At 44.4% G+C, this 16,724-nt stretch overlaps 1 protein-coding gene across 1 annotated transcript in view; it reads left to right on the top strand.

Annotated features, from left to right (window-relative positions):
- Tnc (tenascin C) overlaps nucleotides 1–16,724 on the top strand; it is an 88,773-nt gene that overhangs the window by 25,368 nt on the left and 46,681 nt on the right. Inside the window, 9 exon segments of the mRNA XM_036179336.1 lie at nucleotides 1,883–2,061; nucleotides 2,063–3,293; nucleotides 4,865–5,128; nucleotides 5,978–6,093; nucleotides 6,766–6,922; nucleotides 10,979–11,248; nucleotides 12,026–12,211; nucleotides 12,440–12,529; nucleotides 14,292–14,555. Coding sequence (XP_036035229.1) covers nucleotides 1,883–2,061; nucleotides 2,063–3,293; nucleotides 4,865–5,128; nucleotides 5,978–6,093; nucleotides 6,766–6,922; nucleotides 10,979–11,248; nucleotides 12,026–12,211; nucleotides 12,440–12,529; nucleotides 14,292–14,555 — 2,757 coding nt within the window.

Here is a 16,724-nt window from a genome sequence, read left to right as displayed (position 1 = left end):
AGGATTGGTTGCCCTGTTTTTGTGCAAATGGGAAAAATGATGAGCAGAAAAGAATCCATGAGTGGTTTCTAATCATAGTTTCCTGAGAAACTAGACAGGCAAGGTGTTCATTTTTTAAAAATGAGGTCAAGTAAATATGGAGAGTGCAACCATCTCTCTTCTGTTCTTGGAAGAGTTAGGGTAATAATAGTTCTCACACCAGTTTTCCACCTTTTGAAAAAATCTGCTTGAGGCCCTATTTTACTTTAATTGTATCTTTTAGATGTATTGGTATGGACAGTTGGCTCAGCAGTTAAGAGTATTTGCTCTCCCAGAGGATCCAGGTTCCATCCCCATTACCTACAAGGATACTCACAACATCAGTTACTCCACTCTCAGGGGATCGACACCTTTTTCTAACCTCAGGCTGCACCAGGCACACAAGTGGTACATGCACACACATGCAAACCAAGCACTCCTCCATACAAAATAATAAAATAAGCAAATCTAAGTATTAAGATTTAATACTTTACTATTTCCATGTGTCTGTGTCTGGGTGTGATTGTGCACACATGTGTGTATTTACAGGTATGCACTGTTGTATTCATGCACTAAGGCCAGAAGAGCAGTGGGAATCCTTCTCTATCACTCCTTGACCATTAATTTGAGGTAGCATCTGTCATTGAATCTAGAGTTCTCATTTTCTCAGCTAGGTTAGAAACCAGCAAGCCCCAGTGATCCCCTTGTCTCTACTCACCTAGGAGATGAGATTAAAGGCATATATGAGACACACAGCTCTTAGGCACTGGGATCTGAATGCTGCTCCTCATGATTACCCAGCAAGTACTCTGAAATGCTGAGCCATTGTCTCTCCAGTGCCCACTTTAATTATATCTTAGTCACACATGTTTGACCCTGAAATCTAACTCTTACTCTAAAATGTCTGAGAATAACACACCATTCCTTCTCCAAAGGGCACCCTCTCCAAGAGACTGCTGTAGCCCCATCATTTCATTGTACAAATAGGGAAACAGAGGCCTAGAGGGCAGTGAGATTCACAGGGTCCTGCTGAGTTAACATGATCTTCCACAGTCCTATGTTCTTACAGATGCACATTTCTGCCTGGGTGGTGCTGAGTCTGTGGGAATCAGAAAGAACATATTCAAATGTGATAGAACATAGTGTGATTATGTGAAGGTGGTCTGGTCAAGGCTGGTACATACAGCCACCTGTATGTACCCGACACTGTGATTATCTTGTATGATCCTCCAAACAATCCTTTAAGATAGGGTTGACATCCCTCTATAAATCTAAGAACTGGGTTTGAAAAGCTGAACAACTATCACAGGATAACTCGATGATAAAGAAGGACATAGACTTTGGGTGTGCCTGGGTGTGTTCACTCTCCTTGAGGGATATTCTGGGCCCTTGTGCATCCATACCAGTTCTGCTGCTTTGGAGTTACATTCTCTCCATTCACCAAGGTTCATAGAACTACAGAAGCTTTAACTTCAAATCAGAAATTAGTATCTGTTTCTACCATTTAGAAAACACTACCAGAAAGACTGATTAACTGTTTCAAGAATGGACCTGACTGCTGTAGGCAAGGAGTGCTGTGGGACGCTAGGCTTCAAAGGAAAATTTTTAAAGTTTATCTTTATTAAAACCAATTCATTTCCTAGCTGTCAACTCCCTTGGGGGGAAATGCAAGCAAGAAGACACAGTAGGTTTAATGATAGTGTAGATTGAATGTGAATTCCTTCTTATTGTCTCCCCTAAGCACCTGCTCTCCAAACCAGTTGATGCCTAAAGATGCAGCTGAATTTGGGTAAGGGTTTTTCATGCGAATACCAAGAAACTGCTCTGGCAGAACTCTGTTAAGTACCTGTTATCTTCCCTGCAGGCCGTCTGGACTCTAGGCCCTTTTGCAGTGGCCGAGGCAACTTCAGTGCTGAAGGATGTGGCTGTGTCTGTGAAGCAGGCTGGAAAGGCCCCAACTGCTCTGAGCCTGAATGTCCCGGAAACTGTAACCTCCGAGGCCAGTGCCTTGACGGACAGTGTGTCTGTGACGAGGGTTTCACCGGGTGAGGACTGCAGCCAGCTGGCCTGTCCCAATGACTGCAACGACCAGGGCAGGTGTGTGAATGGAGTCTGCGTGTGCTTTGAAGGCTATGCCGGGGTTGACTGTGGCCTAGAAGTCTGCCCAGTGCCCTGCAGTGAGGAACACGGGATGTGTGTGGATGGCCAGTGTGTGTGCAAAGATGGCTTTGCTGGTGATGATTGCAATGAGCCCCTGTGCCTCAACAACTGCTACAACCGTGGGCGGTGCGTAGAGAACGAGTGTGTGTGTGATGAGGGCTTCACGGGCGAGGACTGCAGTGAGCTCATCTGCCCCAATGACTGCTTCGACCGCGGCCGCTGCGTGAATGGCACCTGCTACTGTGAGGAAGGTTTCACGGGCGAAGACTGCGGTGAGTTCACCTGCCCCAACAACTGCCAGGGCCATGGCCAGTGCGAGGAGGGACAGTGTGTTTGCGACGAGGGCTTTGCCGGTGCAGACTGCAGTGAAAAGCGGTGTCCTGCAGATTGCCACCACCGTGGCCGCTGCCTCAACGGCCAGTGTGAGTGCGATGATGGGTTCACAGGGGCCGACTGTGGGGATCTACAGTGTCCTAAGGGCTGCAGTGGGCACGGCCGCTGCGTCAATGGGCAGTGTGTGTGTGATGAGGGCTATGCTGGAGAAGACTGCAGCCAGCAGCGATGCCCGAATGACTGCTACAACCGGGGCCTTTGTGTACAGGGCAAGTGCCTATGTGAACAAGGCTTCAAGGGCTTTGACTGTAGTGAGATGAGCTGTCCCAATGACTGCCACGGCCACGGCCGCTGTGTGAATGGCATGTGCGTCTGTGATGATGACCACACTGGGGAAGACTGCAGAGACCGTCGCTGTCCCCGGGACTGCAGCCAGCGGGGCCACTGTGTGGCTGGACAATGCATATGTGAGGATGGCTTCACCGGCCCTGACTGTGCTGAGCTCTCCTGCCCCAACGACTGCCACGGCCACGGCCGCTGTGTGAACGGCCAGTGCATCTGCCATGAGGGCTTTACTGGCAAAGACTGCAAAGAGCAAAGGTGCCCCAGTGACTGCCATGGCCAAGGCCGCTGTGAGGGCGGCCAGTGCATCTGTCATGAAGGTTTCACAGGCCTGGACTGTGGGCAACGCTCCTGCCCCAGTGACTGCAGCAATCTGGGACAATGTGTTTCAGGACGCTGCATCTGCAATGAAGGATACATGGGGGATGACTGCTCTGAGGGTGAGTATCAGCAAGCTGGCGTCAAGTGGTCCTGATGATGTACATATCAGATTCCTATCAGAGAATGATCTTTGGATTTATCAACACACCATTTTTTTTATGCATCCTGTTAGTGTATTTCTGTTAAACACACACTCTTTCTCTGACCCTTTGAAGGGTTGTGGTCAGTCTCATGGCACAGGGCAATCTGGACTCAAAGGCTCAGACAAGTGATATTGCTGTCCAAAGGACTCAGAGCTGGTGCTTAAACCTATCTACCTTATCTATATTGAGTCCACCATCCAATGCCCTTTGCTAAGTATCAGCTTCCTTTCCTTCTCTGCTCTGGCTTTAAAACAACAGCAAATAAACATCTCCCATTTGAAGGGAAGTGATAATCCAGCTGGACTGAATAGACATTGTGGTTAAATAAGGTGAAATTATTAATGCAGGCTGCTAGTTACCTGGGAACTAGACCTTTCCCTTACATTTTCTTTTGGTGCTAGCTTTATCCAAGGTCTATGAGCATTTCCCAAAGGAACACTGTTCCCAGCAGTTAGCACAAGCAGAGAGATAAAGTATTATTCAGGAAACACTGGCTAAATGAAAACACAGTGAAGAACAAAAACACTCATGTTCAATGACAGTCTTCTCTATTTCTCTCATCTGCATATCACGATTGAGAACATCTTCCAAAGGTATATAGGAACAAATAAATAGTCCAAGTGTTTAGTATGGCAGAGTTGTGCAGGCTTAGCGAAGAAATGTGAGTTCCAAACCTGATGAAGATAACTGCAGGAAAACCTCGTGGCCTCACTCACATCTAAGAAACAAAATAGTCTGGCTAGATGAAGCCTCTAAGACTACTCACAGAAGGGTAGGCTGAGATAATGCTTTCCTGTACCCATGGTCTAAGTCTGGGCTAGGACCCAGAAAGTGGAAAAGTCAGAGGGACCAGGTCACATGCAGAGTTGAAAGCAATACTCTAGGCCAGGTATTTCAGCAGGAAGACAATGGATTAATGGATAACAAAGCTACTTCTGATGGCAAAGGTCTGCAAAGCCAGCTACTACAGAAGCTGAGATACAAGGAGATCTCAAGTTTAAGAAATAGAGGAGGGGAATTTGGTTATAGGAAAAGTGACAGAACCCCTTTAAATATTATTTTAGATTTATTTATTTTATTTTATAGGTATTAGTATTTGTCTTACATGTATGTATATGCACCACATGTGAGCCTGTACCTGCAGATGTTAAAAGAGGGCATCAGATCCCCTGGAACTGGAGTTATGGGCAGTTGTGAGCCACCATGTAGGTGATGGAAATGGAATCCTGGTCCTCAGCAAGAGCAAAAGTGCATAATCTCTCTAGCACTAGTATGTACAGGACCCTAGGTTTGAACACCACTAAAAAGAAAAGATTAATCATAGCAGGGTTCTGGCTGAGTCCAGAATGTTAGGAGCAACATGTTCCAAGAAGTGACAAATTCAAGTCTCTATTGCAAATAGTAGAAAAGACTTATCAAGGGGGTTAAACCTATAGGACACTAGAGGTATTCTCTTGACCTCCAATATCCTTTCTTCTTCCTCCCAGTATCCCCTCCCAAAGACCTTATTGTGACAGAAGTAACAGAAGAGACTGTAAACCTGGCATGGGACAATGAGATGCGGGTCACTGAGTATCTCATTATGTACACACCCACCAATGCTGATGGCCTGGAGATGCAGTTCCGTGTGCCTGGGGACCAGACATCCACTACCATCCGGGAGCTGGAGCCAGGAGTGGAGTACTTCATCCGTGTGTTCGCCATCTTGGAGAACAAGAGGAGTATCCCTGTCAGTGCCAGGGTTGCTACCTGTGAGTAGTCAAAGGATTCAGTATAGACTCACCATGCCTTGGCCTAGCTCTACAGCACTATGCACACTTTGTTTTGAGTGCTCAATAGATACCAACAAATTTCACCCAATGAGACAAAAGTATTTGTCTAAATAGTTTATTGTCTCATCTCAAACCCCACAGCTAACAAAGATGGAGTTGGGCTTTGACCTAGGCAGTCTTGGAAGAGTAGATCTTAGCCATCTTAGCATCATTGTATGGAGTTCTGTTCTACCAAATTCACTATCTGTTTCAAGTTGTTCTTGTAAGAGTCTCGCATTGGTGTAATTACTTTCATGCCCGAAAAGCAAGCTGTGGCTAGAAACCGGCCCTTACTTGCTTAGTAATAATAGCATCAGCCTCTCCTTACTGAATGTACATTGCATGCCAAGAGCCAGGCCAGCAGACTTCACGGAACATATCACTCAGTCTTTGGTTCATTCCCAAGGGCAGACACAGTTAGTTACCTCCTTCTCCCAGGAAAAGAAATGATCTCAGCGTTTTGTGTAAACCTTTCCCAAGGTCACAATATTATCAGTGGTGGAGTTAGATGCTGGTCTGTGTCTGTTTTCAAATCCTACAATCCTACACTTGCTTTATTAGTTCAACCATATGACACTGCAAATAGACCAGTCACAGGACTGATCATAATAGGGATTTTCATATTTCCTCACATAAAACACAGCATGCCAGAATAACCTTTAAGTAGACCCCAGATCTGGTTATCAGCCTCAAAGTGATAGCTATCCATCATAGGTTTAGTGAATCCATAGCTGCATGGCCTCTACTTATCATGCCCTCCTTACATCCCAGTTGTGCTATTTCTTACAGACTTGCCTGCACCCGAGGGACTAAAATTCAAGTCTATCAAGGAGACATCTGTGGAAGTGGAGTGGGATCCTCTAGACATTGCTTTCGAGACGTGGGAGATCATTTTCCGGAATATGGTAAGGGGCTCTATGGAGGAGGAGTATTTGACATAAAGGATCCACAGGGTCATCAAAAGTTCCTACAGACATTCATGTCACTTAGCTTTGTAAGGAAGACCAGGCACTATCACTTTGTATGTTCATATACATAGTTAAAGTTGATTTTCCCCTGCTGTTAGTAAGTGAAAAAGTAAAGCACTTAGGGATGAAAACCCAGATTAATGTAAAGTAAGTCATCTATAGGTGCCATCTTGCAAATCTCTATTTGGAGGCAACAGAACCAGAGCCAGTCAGTCCCATACAGTATCTCCTGGCATGTCTCAAATTTGAGTAGATATCCCCAAGTCCAAAAAAGCAGCTAAAGACAGTTTCTAGTCATAACTCGAGCTCTTTCCCAATTATCTGTGAGCCCACAGGACAATCTGCCAACTTCTCTGATGTCAACCGCGGGATTGTCAAAGGCTAGGTTGAGTGGTGGTTCTCACTCTATGCCATTTGACAGGATAAATGAGGTGTGTGCAGGAGGAAGGGGAGAACTCAAGAGGCAGCCTTCCCATCTCTGTATTCTCAGCATCAAACTTCCCAATCTACTGTGAGACAAAAGTGAAACAAAAGGTAGAAATAAATAAAGCATGGAAATGAAGGGCTGTTACAGCCTCTGAATCTTAGCACTGTACTTCCATCTTGCAGAATAAAGAAGATGAGGAAGAGATCACCAAAAGCTTGAGGCGACCAGAGACCTCTTACCGACAAACTGGCCTTGCTCCTGGGCAAGAATATGAAATATCTCTGCACATTGTGAAAAACAATACCCGAGGCCCTGGCTTGAAGAAAGTGACCACAACCCGTGAGTATTTCCAAAGAACCATGATAGAGAAGTGTTTTTATTGTGCCTTCTGGTTTATAGCATGCCCTCTGACACAGCAGATGCATCCGTGAGATTTTGCTTAAGTGATAATTCTGCAGGTTTGTGGTTTGGCCTTAGGCTCAGCTGTGTGGTATTTGTCCTTGTTCACTTGTGTATCTTTGTTGACTGGGAATGCTTGGCCTAGGATGGCCCCAGTAAAGACAGTCACCTGTAATCCTAGTACTCTGATGGCTGAAACAGGAGTATTGACATGAGCTCAAGACCATCCTGGGCTCCATAGTGAGGTCCAAGATAGTATAAGATAGAAAGTGAGACACTGTCTCAAAAAACAAAAGCAAAGCACAACAAGACGATGATTTTCTATTCTGTGGGGTGTGGTGTTGGCATGTTGGTGTGGCTGTGGAAGGTGGAGGCATTTCTATCACCCTCAGAGTAAATGCTCAGGCCAGTCCAAATATGAGAGACAGAGAAACAGATATATCTCCTCTCTGAAGTTCCTCAAGATCACATTCTCAAAGACTGTGGGTGCAGAAAGAGAAATTATTGAGATTATCACAAGCCATCTACTACATTATCTCATTTAATGCTCATACCAAGTCTCCCATGACAGAGGTGAGGCATGTGTTCATAGTAGTGTGTATGAAGAGTAGTGACTAAGCCTTGGAGAAGGTGAATCACTTTACCATCATGCAGTCCAGACAGTCATGGTCATGACTCTAAAGCATGGCTGCCTTTAGAACCTTTATCCCACGAGCCTTGACTACAATGTGGTTGTTGCAGAATGTTGATTTCATGACTCAATAGAAACTTAAATAAAATCTTACTTGAAGGCTTGGACCAATATTTCAGTCAGAAGAACACTGGCTGCACAAGCATGAGAACCTGAGTTTAGTCCACAGCAATCACGTAAGAAGCCAGGCATGCAGATAAATAATGCAGTCCAAAGCTGAGGAATGGGGAAAGGAGCATCCCTGAGACTTGCTGGCCAGATCAAGGCTAGCCAGAGCCCTGTCTCAAAAAGTGAGGTGGACGGTTTCTGAGGAATGATGCCTAAGGCTGACCTGACCTACACACACACACACACACACACACACACACACACACACACACACACACACACACACACACACACATTCTTTCACAGTATATACACACACACTCATACACATTTACACAACACATATAACTCACACATATGTACACATAAATCCAAACACACATTCATGTATAGACACACATAAACACATACTCACACACACACACTTTCACAAAGTTACACACAAACACTCACAGACACATTTACAAATTCAAACATACATTGTCAAACACACACACACACACACACAGCTTTCACTTGGTACTAATATCCTTAGAAGTGAAATAGGTTTAACACAACTAGAGACTTCTATGTGCTAAAAGTGAACTTGAAATTGTCGTAACAGAAAACAATTTTTTAAAAAGATAAAGGAAGAATAGAGAAAACAACCCTGCATTGCTGTTTAGTACAAAAATGTCTTATTTTCTTCAAGAGAGCAGATGTGCCAGCTCTTTGAGAAACTAACTCTTGTTGGCAGGGGGGTTGCTGGGAAATTTAAATCTGTTGACGAATAGCAAGAAGGAACATCTTGCACTTGGACACTTGCACATTTTGCATAGCTCAGGGCCAATTCATGGAACCATCGCCTTTGTAAGCAAGTGTTTTCCATCATCCTGACAAGGACTCTCTGTGGTAGGTACAAAGCAGGTACCGACAGGAAAGAAAAAATCATTAGATTTCCAGCAAGGCAGCAAAGAGATCAAGGAAATGCTTATCCACTGTAGGAAAGCACACTGAAGAGACAGATGGCATTTCTTTTACCTGCCGTTTGCTCTTTAATCCAGATTTAAGGCTTGGCTGCTTTATATTCTGCTTGTTAAAGGACAAATGCCCAGCCTTGGAAGTTCCAGAACATGTAAATACCAACAACATTGACGGACACACACTTTCCTGTTCCTTTTGCAGAAGTTTCTGAGATTTTTCCAGAATTAAAGGACCTTAACTTTTTGTTGGAAAACATGTCTGATTCTTTCTCTCTGGCACCCAAAGAGATTTATTGTAATCATTTTTGACATGTAAATGCCAATGAGATCCATTGTCCCATAAAAGTGAAAGGGTGTGGTGGCCCTGAGTTTAAATTCCTTCCTCACCACTCTCTATCACTTTAAAATATTCCCATTTCCGCATGAGGCACAGATGGCACAGCACTGTGAGACAGGGCTGGCACAGAGTGATGTCAGTCTTCACTGTTCAAGGGATCCAAAGTTGGGGAAGTCAGTATCCTTAGCCACAACACAACCGCCTTAGCAGTTTTAGTGGTCTTGTGGTTGACTTGAGCTTGGCCTTGTGGCTGACTTGTGACTATAAGAACACAAGGCAGGGTTACTGCCCACATATAACATCATTCTCATGATTTTGTGGATTCATTAACCACTAGCTGATGCATAACCCCTTAGACTTCAAAAATGGACCATGAGGCATCCTCATAATCTATCGGAAACTGGTCCTCTTCCCATAATCTGCATGAATACCAGCTGCCTCTGTTCAAAAGTGCTTATTATGTGAATACTGAAAGCATAGACCAAACTGCTTATTTTAAAAATAAGAAATACACATTAGATGCCCAGGATGATCTGAGGATCACAAAGGCCAAACATCATTTTCTGAATGAATGAATGAATGAATGAATGAATGACACAATCTTAAATGTATCTAAATTATATAAACATCTGTAACAAGATAGTGAGATAAGGGTTGTATCACAAATCTCTCTCAGGGCAGTAGTAGCTACAAGGAGGGCAGATGTGCATACCTGGTTACAACAGAGATGCTGAGGCTCCTGGATAGGCTATGACATATAAGAGACATTTGAAAGGATGGACAGGAGAGGTTTAGAGAAGGGCAATCTCAGGAGATGAAACATAAGAACAGTCTTGGAGATACTCAGAGATAGGGAAGCATGGGATCAGGGTGGATGAAGCAGGAAATGAGTTTAACAGGGCCACACAGGACACCCAGAATGAGGAGACAAAAATGGGCAAGGTTTCAAATAGCAGTGACTCCTGCCCTAGTTCTTTTGTCAAAAACAACTTCAAGGCTGGCAAAGTGGCTTAGCTAGGGGAAGGGAGTTTATCACTGAGCCTGATAACCTGAATTTGACCTCTAGGTCCCACATGGTGGAAGGCAAGAACCAAACCCCAGAAGTTGCCTTCTGAACTCGACATATGAGTTGTGTATGTACATGCAAAACACACACACACATTAATAAATAAATAAATGCAATAAAAATGTTACAGCCCCTCAGGACAGCCCATTGCCTCATATCTCTGCTCCATAGGAAAGTTTTATCGAGTGTAATCAGACATGGCTGAGGGGAGGACTCAGCTGGTAAAGGCTTTGCCGTGCAAACAGGAGGACTTGACTTCTCATTAAAAAGCTGGGTTGATGGTGTACTCTTGTAGTACCAGTTCTGCAGCACTGGCAAACTGGAGATAGGTAGAACCTGGCTTACTTGGTGAGTTTTGGGTCCATGAAGGACTAGGGTTCAAGAAAATAGGTGAACATCCCTGAGGAATAACACTTGAGGTTGTCCTTGACCTACACATACATACATACATTCACACACACACACACACACACACACACACACACACACACACACACACATTTCTTCAGTTCATGAGAACAGCAGCTGCTAACAGTGATGCTCATAGTGACACCAGCAAAGGAAGGACTTCCATCATGGAGCTGCTGAGTGCCAGGCTCCATTCTAGATGCTTTACAGGATTCATCTGTTTCATTATTTATAAAAGGACCACAAGAGCCCTCGAGGTAGATACCATAGTCTCTCCTTGGAGCTTGCCAGACAGAAACTGAGACTCCCTGGGGCAAACGAACCAAATGCCTACCATGGTCTGCTACAAAGTACTCCCCACCCTATGCTCAGCTCCTGTTCCTGGCCTTGACCTCTGAAGCTGCTGTTCTCTTGTTGGTCACAGGACTGGATGCCCCCAGCCAGATCGAGGTGAGAGATGTCACAGACACCACAGCATTGATCACCTGGTTCAAGCCCCTGGCTGAGATTGATGGCATTGAGCTCTCCTATGGCATCAAGGATGTACCTGGAGACCGTACCACCATTGACCTCACACATGAGGAGAACCAGTATTCCATCGGGAACCTGAGGCCTGACACTGAGTATGAGGTGTCCCTCGTCTCCCGAAGGGTGGACATGTCAAGCAACCCTGCCAAGGAGACCTTTACCACAGGTGAGGCCTGCATTGCTGACAGGTGCATAAAACACAGAGAACCAGCACAGAGAGTTCTGTCCTCCTCTGTCTGTGAGTCCTCCAGGCTCATGTGACGCTGAAGAGAGGCAAGAGGGCCTTGTCACCTCTGTAATTGGTGACTTTTTCAGAGAAAAAGGGGCTTAAATAACCTTCCAAAACATACCCAGGTACACATATACATGTGTACATTTGTACATATATGTGTGCATGTATGAGAGAAACAGAGCTGGGAGTGAGAAGGAGAGAAGAGAAAAGAGAGAGGGGCTGGTCTGATACTCCAAACAAATTCCTGGTGAAAATGTAGTGGCTCAGTGGGTAAAGGCATTTGCCTGATCCTTAGCAAATGGCATTACTTCAAGGGTGTCCAAATGTCAAGTATTCAACCTGTACATACTTTATAGGAGCTTGGTAAGAAGCAGGTGGTCAGCGCTAAGTTATTGAGAATACACTGATTCAACAGCGCAGTTCTCACACTCACAGGCTTATTGGGAAGCTTTGTATCATTCTTCAGACACACACACACATGTTTAAAAAGTGCCGCTGATTAAAATGCCACATATCAACCATTAAGAAAGGAGCAAGGCCTATGCTCTTTGTTTAAATTCATATATCAGCTACCAAGATAGGGGCTGTGGGGGGGATTCTAACATGTCCATCCACTGGGAGGTGCCTTTTGAATCTCTGATAGAAATGTCAAATCTCCTACTCTCCTGGTGCCTGGGCATAATGCCAAAGTTCTTTTCTCTTCCTAAACAGGCCTGGACGCGCCCAAGAATCTTCGCCGTGTCTCCCAGACAGACAGCAGCATCACCTTGGAATGGAGGAATGTCAAAGCTGACATCAACAGTTACAGAATTAAGTATGCACCGATCTCAGGAGGTGACCATGCTGAGACTGATGTTCCAAAGAGCCAGCAAGCCACAACCAAAACCACTCTCACAGGTGAGCTCTGACCAGAAGGACAAGAGCCTGCTGCCATGTGCCCCTATTTTTCAACCCGCCAGAGATCAGGTTCTAACCATTCCTCCCACTGTAAATGCTTCAAGTTAGTTTGTAACAGGGAGTGGGCATACAGAAGTCACAGCGGCCAGGGAGTCTGGGGTCACCCTTACAGTCCTCTGAGACCCTGAACTCTTTTAGACTGATCCCCACCTGCACATTCTCTTTCAGGTCTAAGGCCAGGAACTGAATATGGGGTTGGCGTTTCTGCTGTGAAGGGAGACAAGGAAAGTGATCCAGCAACCATCAATGCAGCCACAGGTAAGGTACATGGGAGTCCCACCATTGCTGAAGTAGACTGAGCAGGCAAGACAGAGCTGATGAGAGAAGTTTACTTACAAACGAAAAGGAGGAAGCCAAGGGACAAAGGGGTCTCTAGTACCAAGGAGCCCGAGGGAACTACCCTAACACAATGCTCTATAGAAGAAAAGGAAAAAACAAAATTTGAAAGAAAAATTGGAATCAGACCTCATAAAAATGCCTACATTTTTATTTTGTCAACCTACTGTTTTAAAATAAGCCAGTTTAATTGGTACACATACAAAGGTTTACCCTTAGCACTTGAGAAAATACCTCCATCGGGCAAATAGCCATATAGATAGTGCAACCCCGGGGTTCCCTTTGTATCCTATAGTGCAAACCCTGCGTGAAGACCAATAAGCAGCAAGGGCTAAAGGGTTGGAGACCACTGCTTCTTTCCTAAAGTGTTTTTCTGAAAAATCCATATTTTGCAAAGAAAACTTCCCCTCTGCCTCCCACCAGCTTCCACTGGACCTCTCCTGGCTCTTGGAGGAGAGGAGAGGCTGGGGGGATGGGGTGTGAGGTGTAGATCAGACTTGGTTGGGCTTCCTTGGGATGCAAAGTCTAGTGCTGTGCATATACATGCATCATCTTTATTTATGTATATTTATAACATATTCATATGTATGCACTGTGATTTGGGGGCAATTTAAATTCAGTTAATGAGATATTATTCAAAGACACTTCTGTACCCTTCACTTGGTTTCTTTCCAAGTAGTAGATTGCATAAAAGAAGAAAATTCTATTATTGGATATAAGCTCTTGGCTTTAGATTTCAGTAGTATCACATACACTGTGTGTGCATGTGTATGTGTGTGTCTGTGTGTATGCATGTGTGTGTGTGTGTGTGTGTGTGTGTGTGTGTGTGTGTGTTAGTCCTGGATATCACATAGCATGTAGGATTGTAAAAACATGGACAACAGAGACTTAGAATCATTGCATTGCATCCTGAGTATTCATATCGGAATATCCCACAATAGCCTCTTCCCTCTTGCCCTTTCTGTATATCCCTGGGAATTCTATTAGCATCCTCCTTCACAGCTGTAATTTCACCATTTCACAGACATTGAATCAGTAGAGTGGGGCTGGAGAGATTACTCAGTCATTAAAGGATGGGCTCACAACCAAAAGTGGGATGTATCAGTCCACTCGGGCTGCAGCAACAAAATGCCTTAGACCAGGTGGCTTCATAAAGAAAAGGATCTCTTTCTGACAGTCTTGGTGCTAAGAAGCAAAGCTAAAAAGGGCCAGAAAGTTCAGTGCCTATCAAAGGCACTCTGTCTTGTCCATTGAGATTCTGTGTTTGCTGTCTTTGCTGTGTCTTCAGATGACAGAAGGGACTGAGGTCTCTGTGGTTAAGCCACTGAACCTACCCATGGGGCCTTATGATGATCATCACATCTGAATAGCATCCTTTTGGGCTTTCGGTTTCAATATATTGGTTTTAAGGGGACACAGTCCACAGTCCATAGCAAAATAGCATATCATATTTTGAAACTGACTTTTGTCCTTTCTTGAGACCAAGAGTCTGTCTCTTGGAAATACTTTGTTAAGTAGCATCTCATACTTTGGATAAACTACTACATTTTAATTTTCCCCCAAATCCCAAATGGTAGTATGTAACACACCTGTCTATCAAAGGTCAATCAGGTGACTGTCCTGCAGCTACACAACGCCATTTTCTTTGCAGCCTAAAGCAGATCCTTCCTGATTCTCTCTCCAGAAATAGATGCACCCAAGGACTTGCAAGTGTCTGAAACCACACAGGACAGTCTGACTCTGTTCTGGAAGACACCATTGGCCAAGTTTGACCGATACCGCCTCAACTACAGCCTCCCCACCGGCCAGTCAATAGAGGTCCAATTGCCAAAGGATGCCACTTCCCATGTCCTGACAGATCTGGAGCCCAGGCAAGAATACACTCTCCTCCTCACTGCCGAGAAGGGCAGGCACAAGAGCAAGCCTGCGCGTGTGAAGGCATCCACAGGTAGGTGACCCTGAGCTTCCCCAAGCCCTCTGCTGACTCTGGGTAGCAGAGCTTTACATCAGCTGGCTGGTCTCGAATGTGGTCCCCAGGGGAGAAACATGCCCCTTTCTCTCTTCATGAAGCCCACTCTGCCACACTGAAATGGCAGCTTCCTTGTCTTTCCTGAAGGTTGACTTTTCCTCCTGTCAGTCAGTTGAAGGAAGTTCCCTCACTAAGAAATGCTGACTTTTAAGCATTTCTGACTGGGAGAATGCAAAGCATCAGGATATATGTCTGTCTTGTCTCTTGTTGCTCTTTTTAGAATGGTGTGCTCCATGGAACCTTTTAAATTACTTAGTTCTTTTCTTTTATCTAATGACAACTTTACTTTTCATTGCCTTCAAGATGCCTGGGATGTTGGGAGTCATTGTTTGGACTTCTTCCTTGGAGTGTTTTTTATTACAGGTCTCTTATTTTCCTCAACATGGCCCAGGAGAGTTGCTCTTGTTTCCCAAGCCTACCTCAGCACTCTTTTCACTTTCTTGACAGGAGTCAAGAAGGGGCTCCTGCCTCTCCCAGGCTGATCCATAGTCTCTTCCAGCGATGTTAGCCTGCTCACCATCTTCCTTCCTATGACATTTCTTTAGGAACTGAGCTGAAGAGAGAATCTGGGGGAAAATGATTCTTTCTATATGAAAAATGACACATTCAATTTTAGCTATTAAGTTTTCAAGATCCTTTGAGGTTCAGCAAGTATGATAGTCTTAGCTTCTATTTTCATTAGGAAGCATGTAATAAGCAGTTACTACATACATTACACTGTGTATGTGTTAGAGAAAAAAATGTGTCCCGAGGTCATCGTGGCTTGGTTGACTCCCATACTGCTTCTTGGAATCTTTGGAGAAAACTAGAAGCTGAGAAGATCAAAGAAAACAATGGAAGAAAGAGATCAGGAGGATCAGGAGTCATCAGTTGGTTACATAACACAGATGTCAGCAGCTGGTCCTCAGTAATCTAAAGGGGATGACAATGGGCCAATTTAGAATGCCTCACAGGACTTATTACTTATTAATTACTTATTAATATCTTCAACTCAGTACAACAGAATTCTTGAATGTCTCCCCCTCCATTAAGTGAATCTTCTGCCAGGTAGTACAAGAGTGTACATAATAATTTGAAATTGTTGAGGATTCAGCCTGCTTCTGACTTACTAGCCCACCATTTTTTAGGGCTTGGCTCCTATTCTCAAAATGGTGTCAATGTCACAATACAGCTTCTGCAATACCATCATCGCATCACTGTTGTAGACAGCAGAATGGAGGCAGAAACCATGCTCCAAACCAGGGATCTTTGGAGAGATTTTCAGTCCTTTCTCTCTACATGTCATTGGTGATTTTTAACTATAAGTAACTCTGAGAAAGGTAGTCTCCTAACAGAATATGTCACTATATATCAGTTATTTTTAAAGGAAAATAGAGAAATTTATGAAACAAAGGAACAGCCCCTAACCCTGTGAATGAGTTCAGCGGTTAATTCTGTGAATGGTGCAGAGTGCTCCCCACTGAGCTATGAGTGGCTGATGCTGTCTGAGATGCATGGAAGGGAAAGTTAATCAAAGGTAGGGACATAGAATTGAATAGAGACGTATCTTATAGACAGACTTTAATAATTCAGCTTTACATGAGCTTATTCAATGTTCCAAGGCATAAAAAATGAATCAGAAAGGTAAGAAGGAAGAAAATCTTCTCCTCCTTCTTCCCTTCCCCTCTTATCCTCTACTCTCTCCTCTTTCTCAGAGTCATTATTTCAACCCCTGGAAGAAGGGAACTCCAGCCCTGCATCTCTAGAGTCAAAGGCAGATGCTGTGAGATACCACTTCTTATCTGTGGATGTTGTGGAGAATCAGTGGCCCAAATGCAGGCCTCTTCCATGATATGGCACCATATTGAAAATATGGTTAATCTTCCTACACATAATGCTACCTGCATGGCTAACTTACTCCACAAGAAATCAAAATAGCAAATAACTTTTTTGTGAGCTGGGTGGCCCTTCAGAGTCTGGCTTCCACTACTTATGTCCTTGGCCATTGCATGACAATCACCCTGTTTGTTCACTGAGCCTGCCTCCACCACCAAGCCTTAGAATCTTTTGTTATACTTCTCTTCCAGTTTTCCATATAGCGTTCTCTCT

The sequence above is a fragment of the Onychomys torridus genome, chromosome 2 (assembly GCF_903995425.1).
Source record: "Onychomys torridus chromosome 2, mOncTor1.1, whole genome shotgun sequence".
In the NCBI taxonomy this organism is placed as follows: Eukaryota; Metazoa; Chordata; class Mammalia; order Rodentia; family Cricetidae; genus Onychomys; species Onychomys torridus.
The sequence above is the reverse complement of the archived record's forward strand: the minus strand, read 5'-3'. Positions and strand labels throughout refer to the sequence as shown.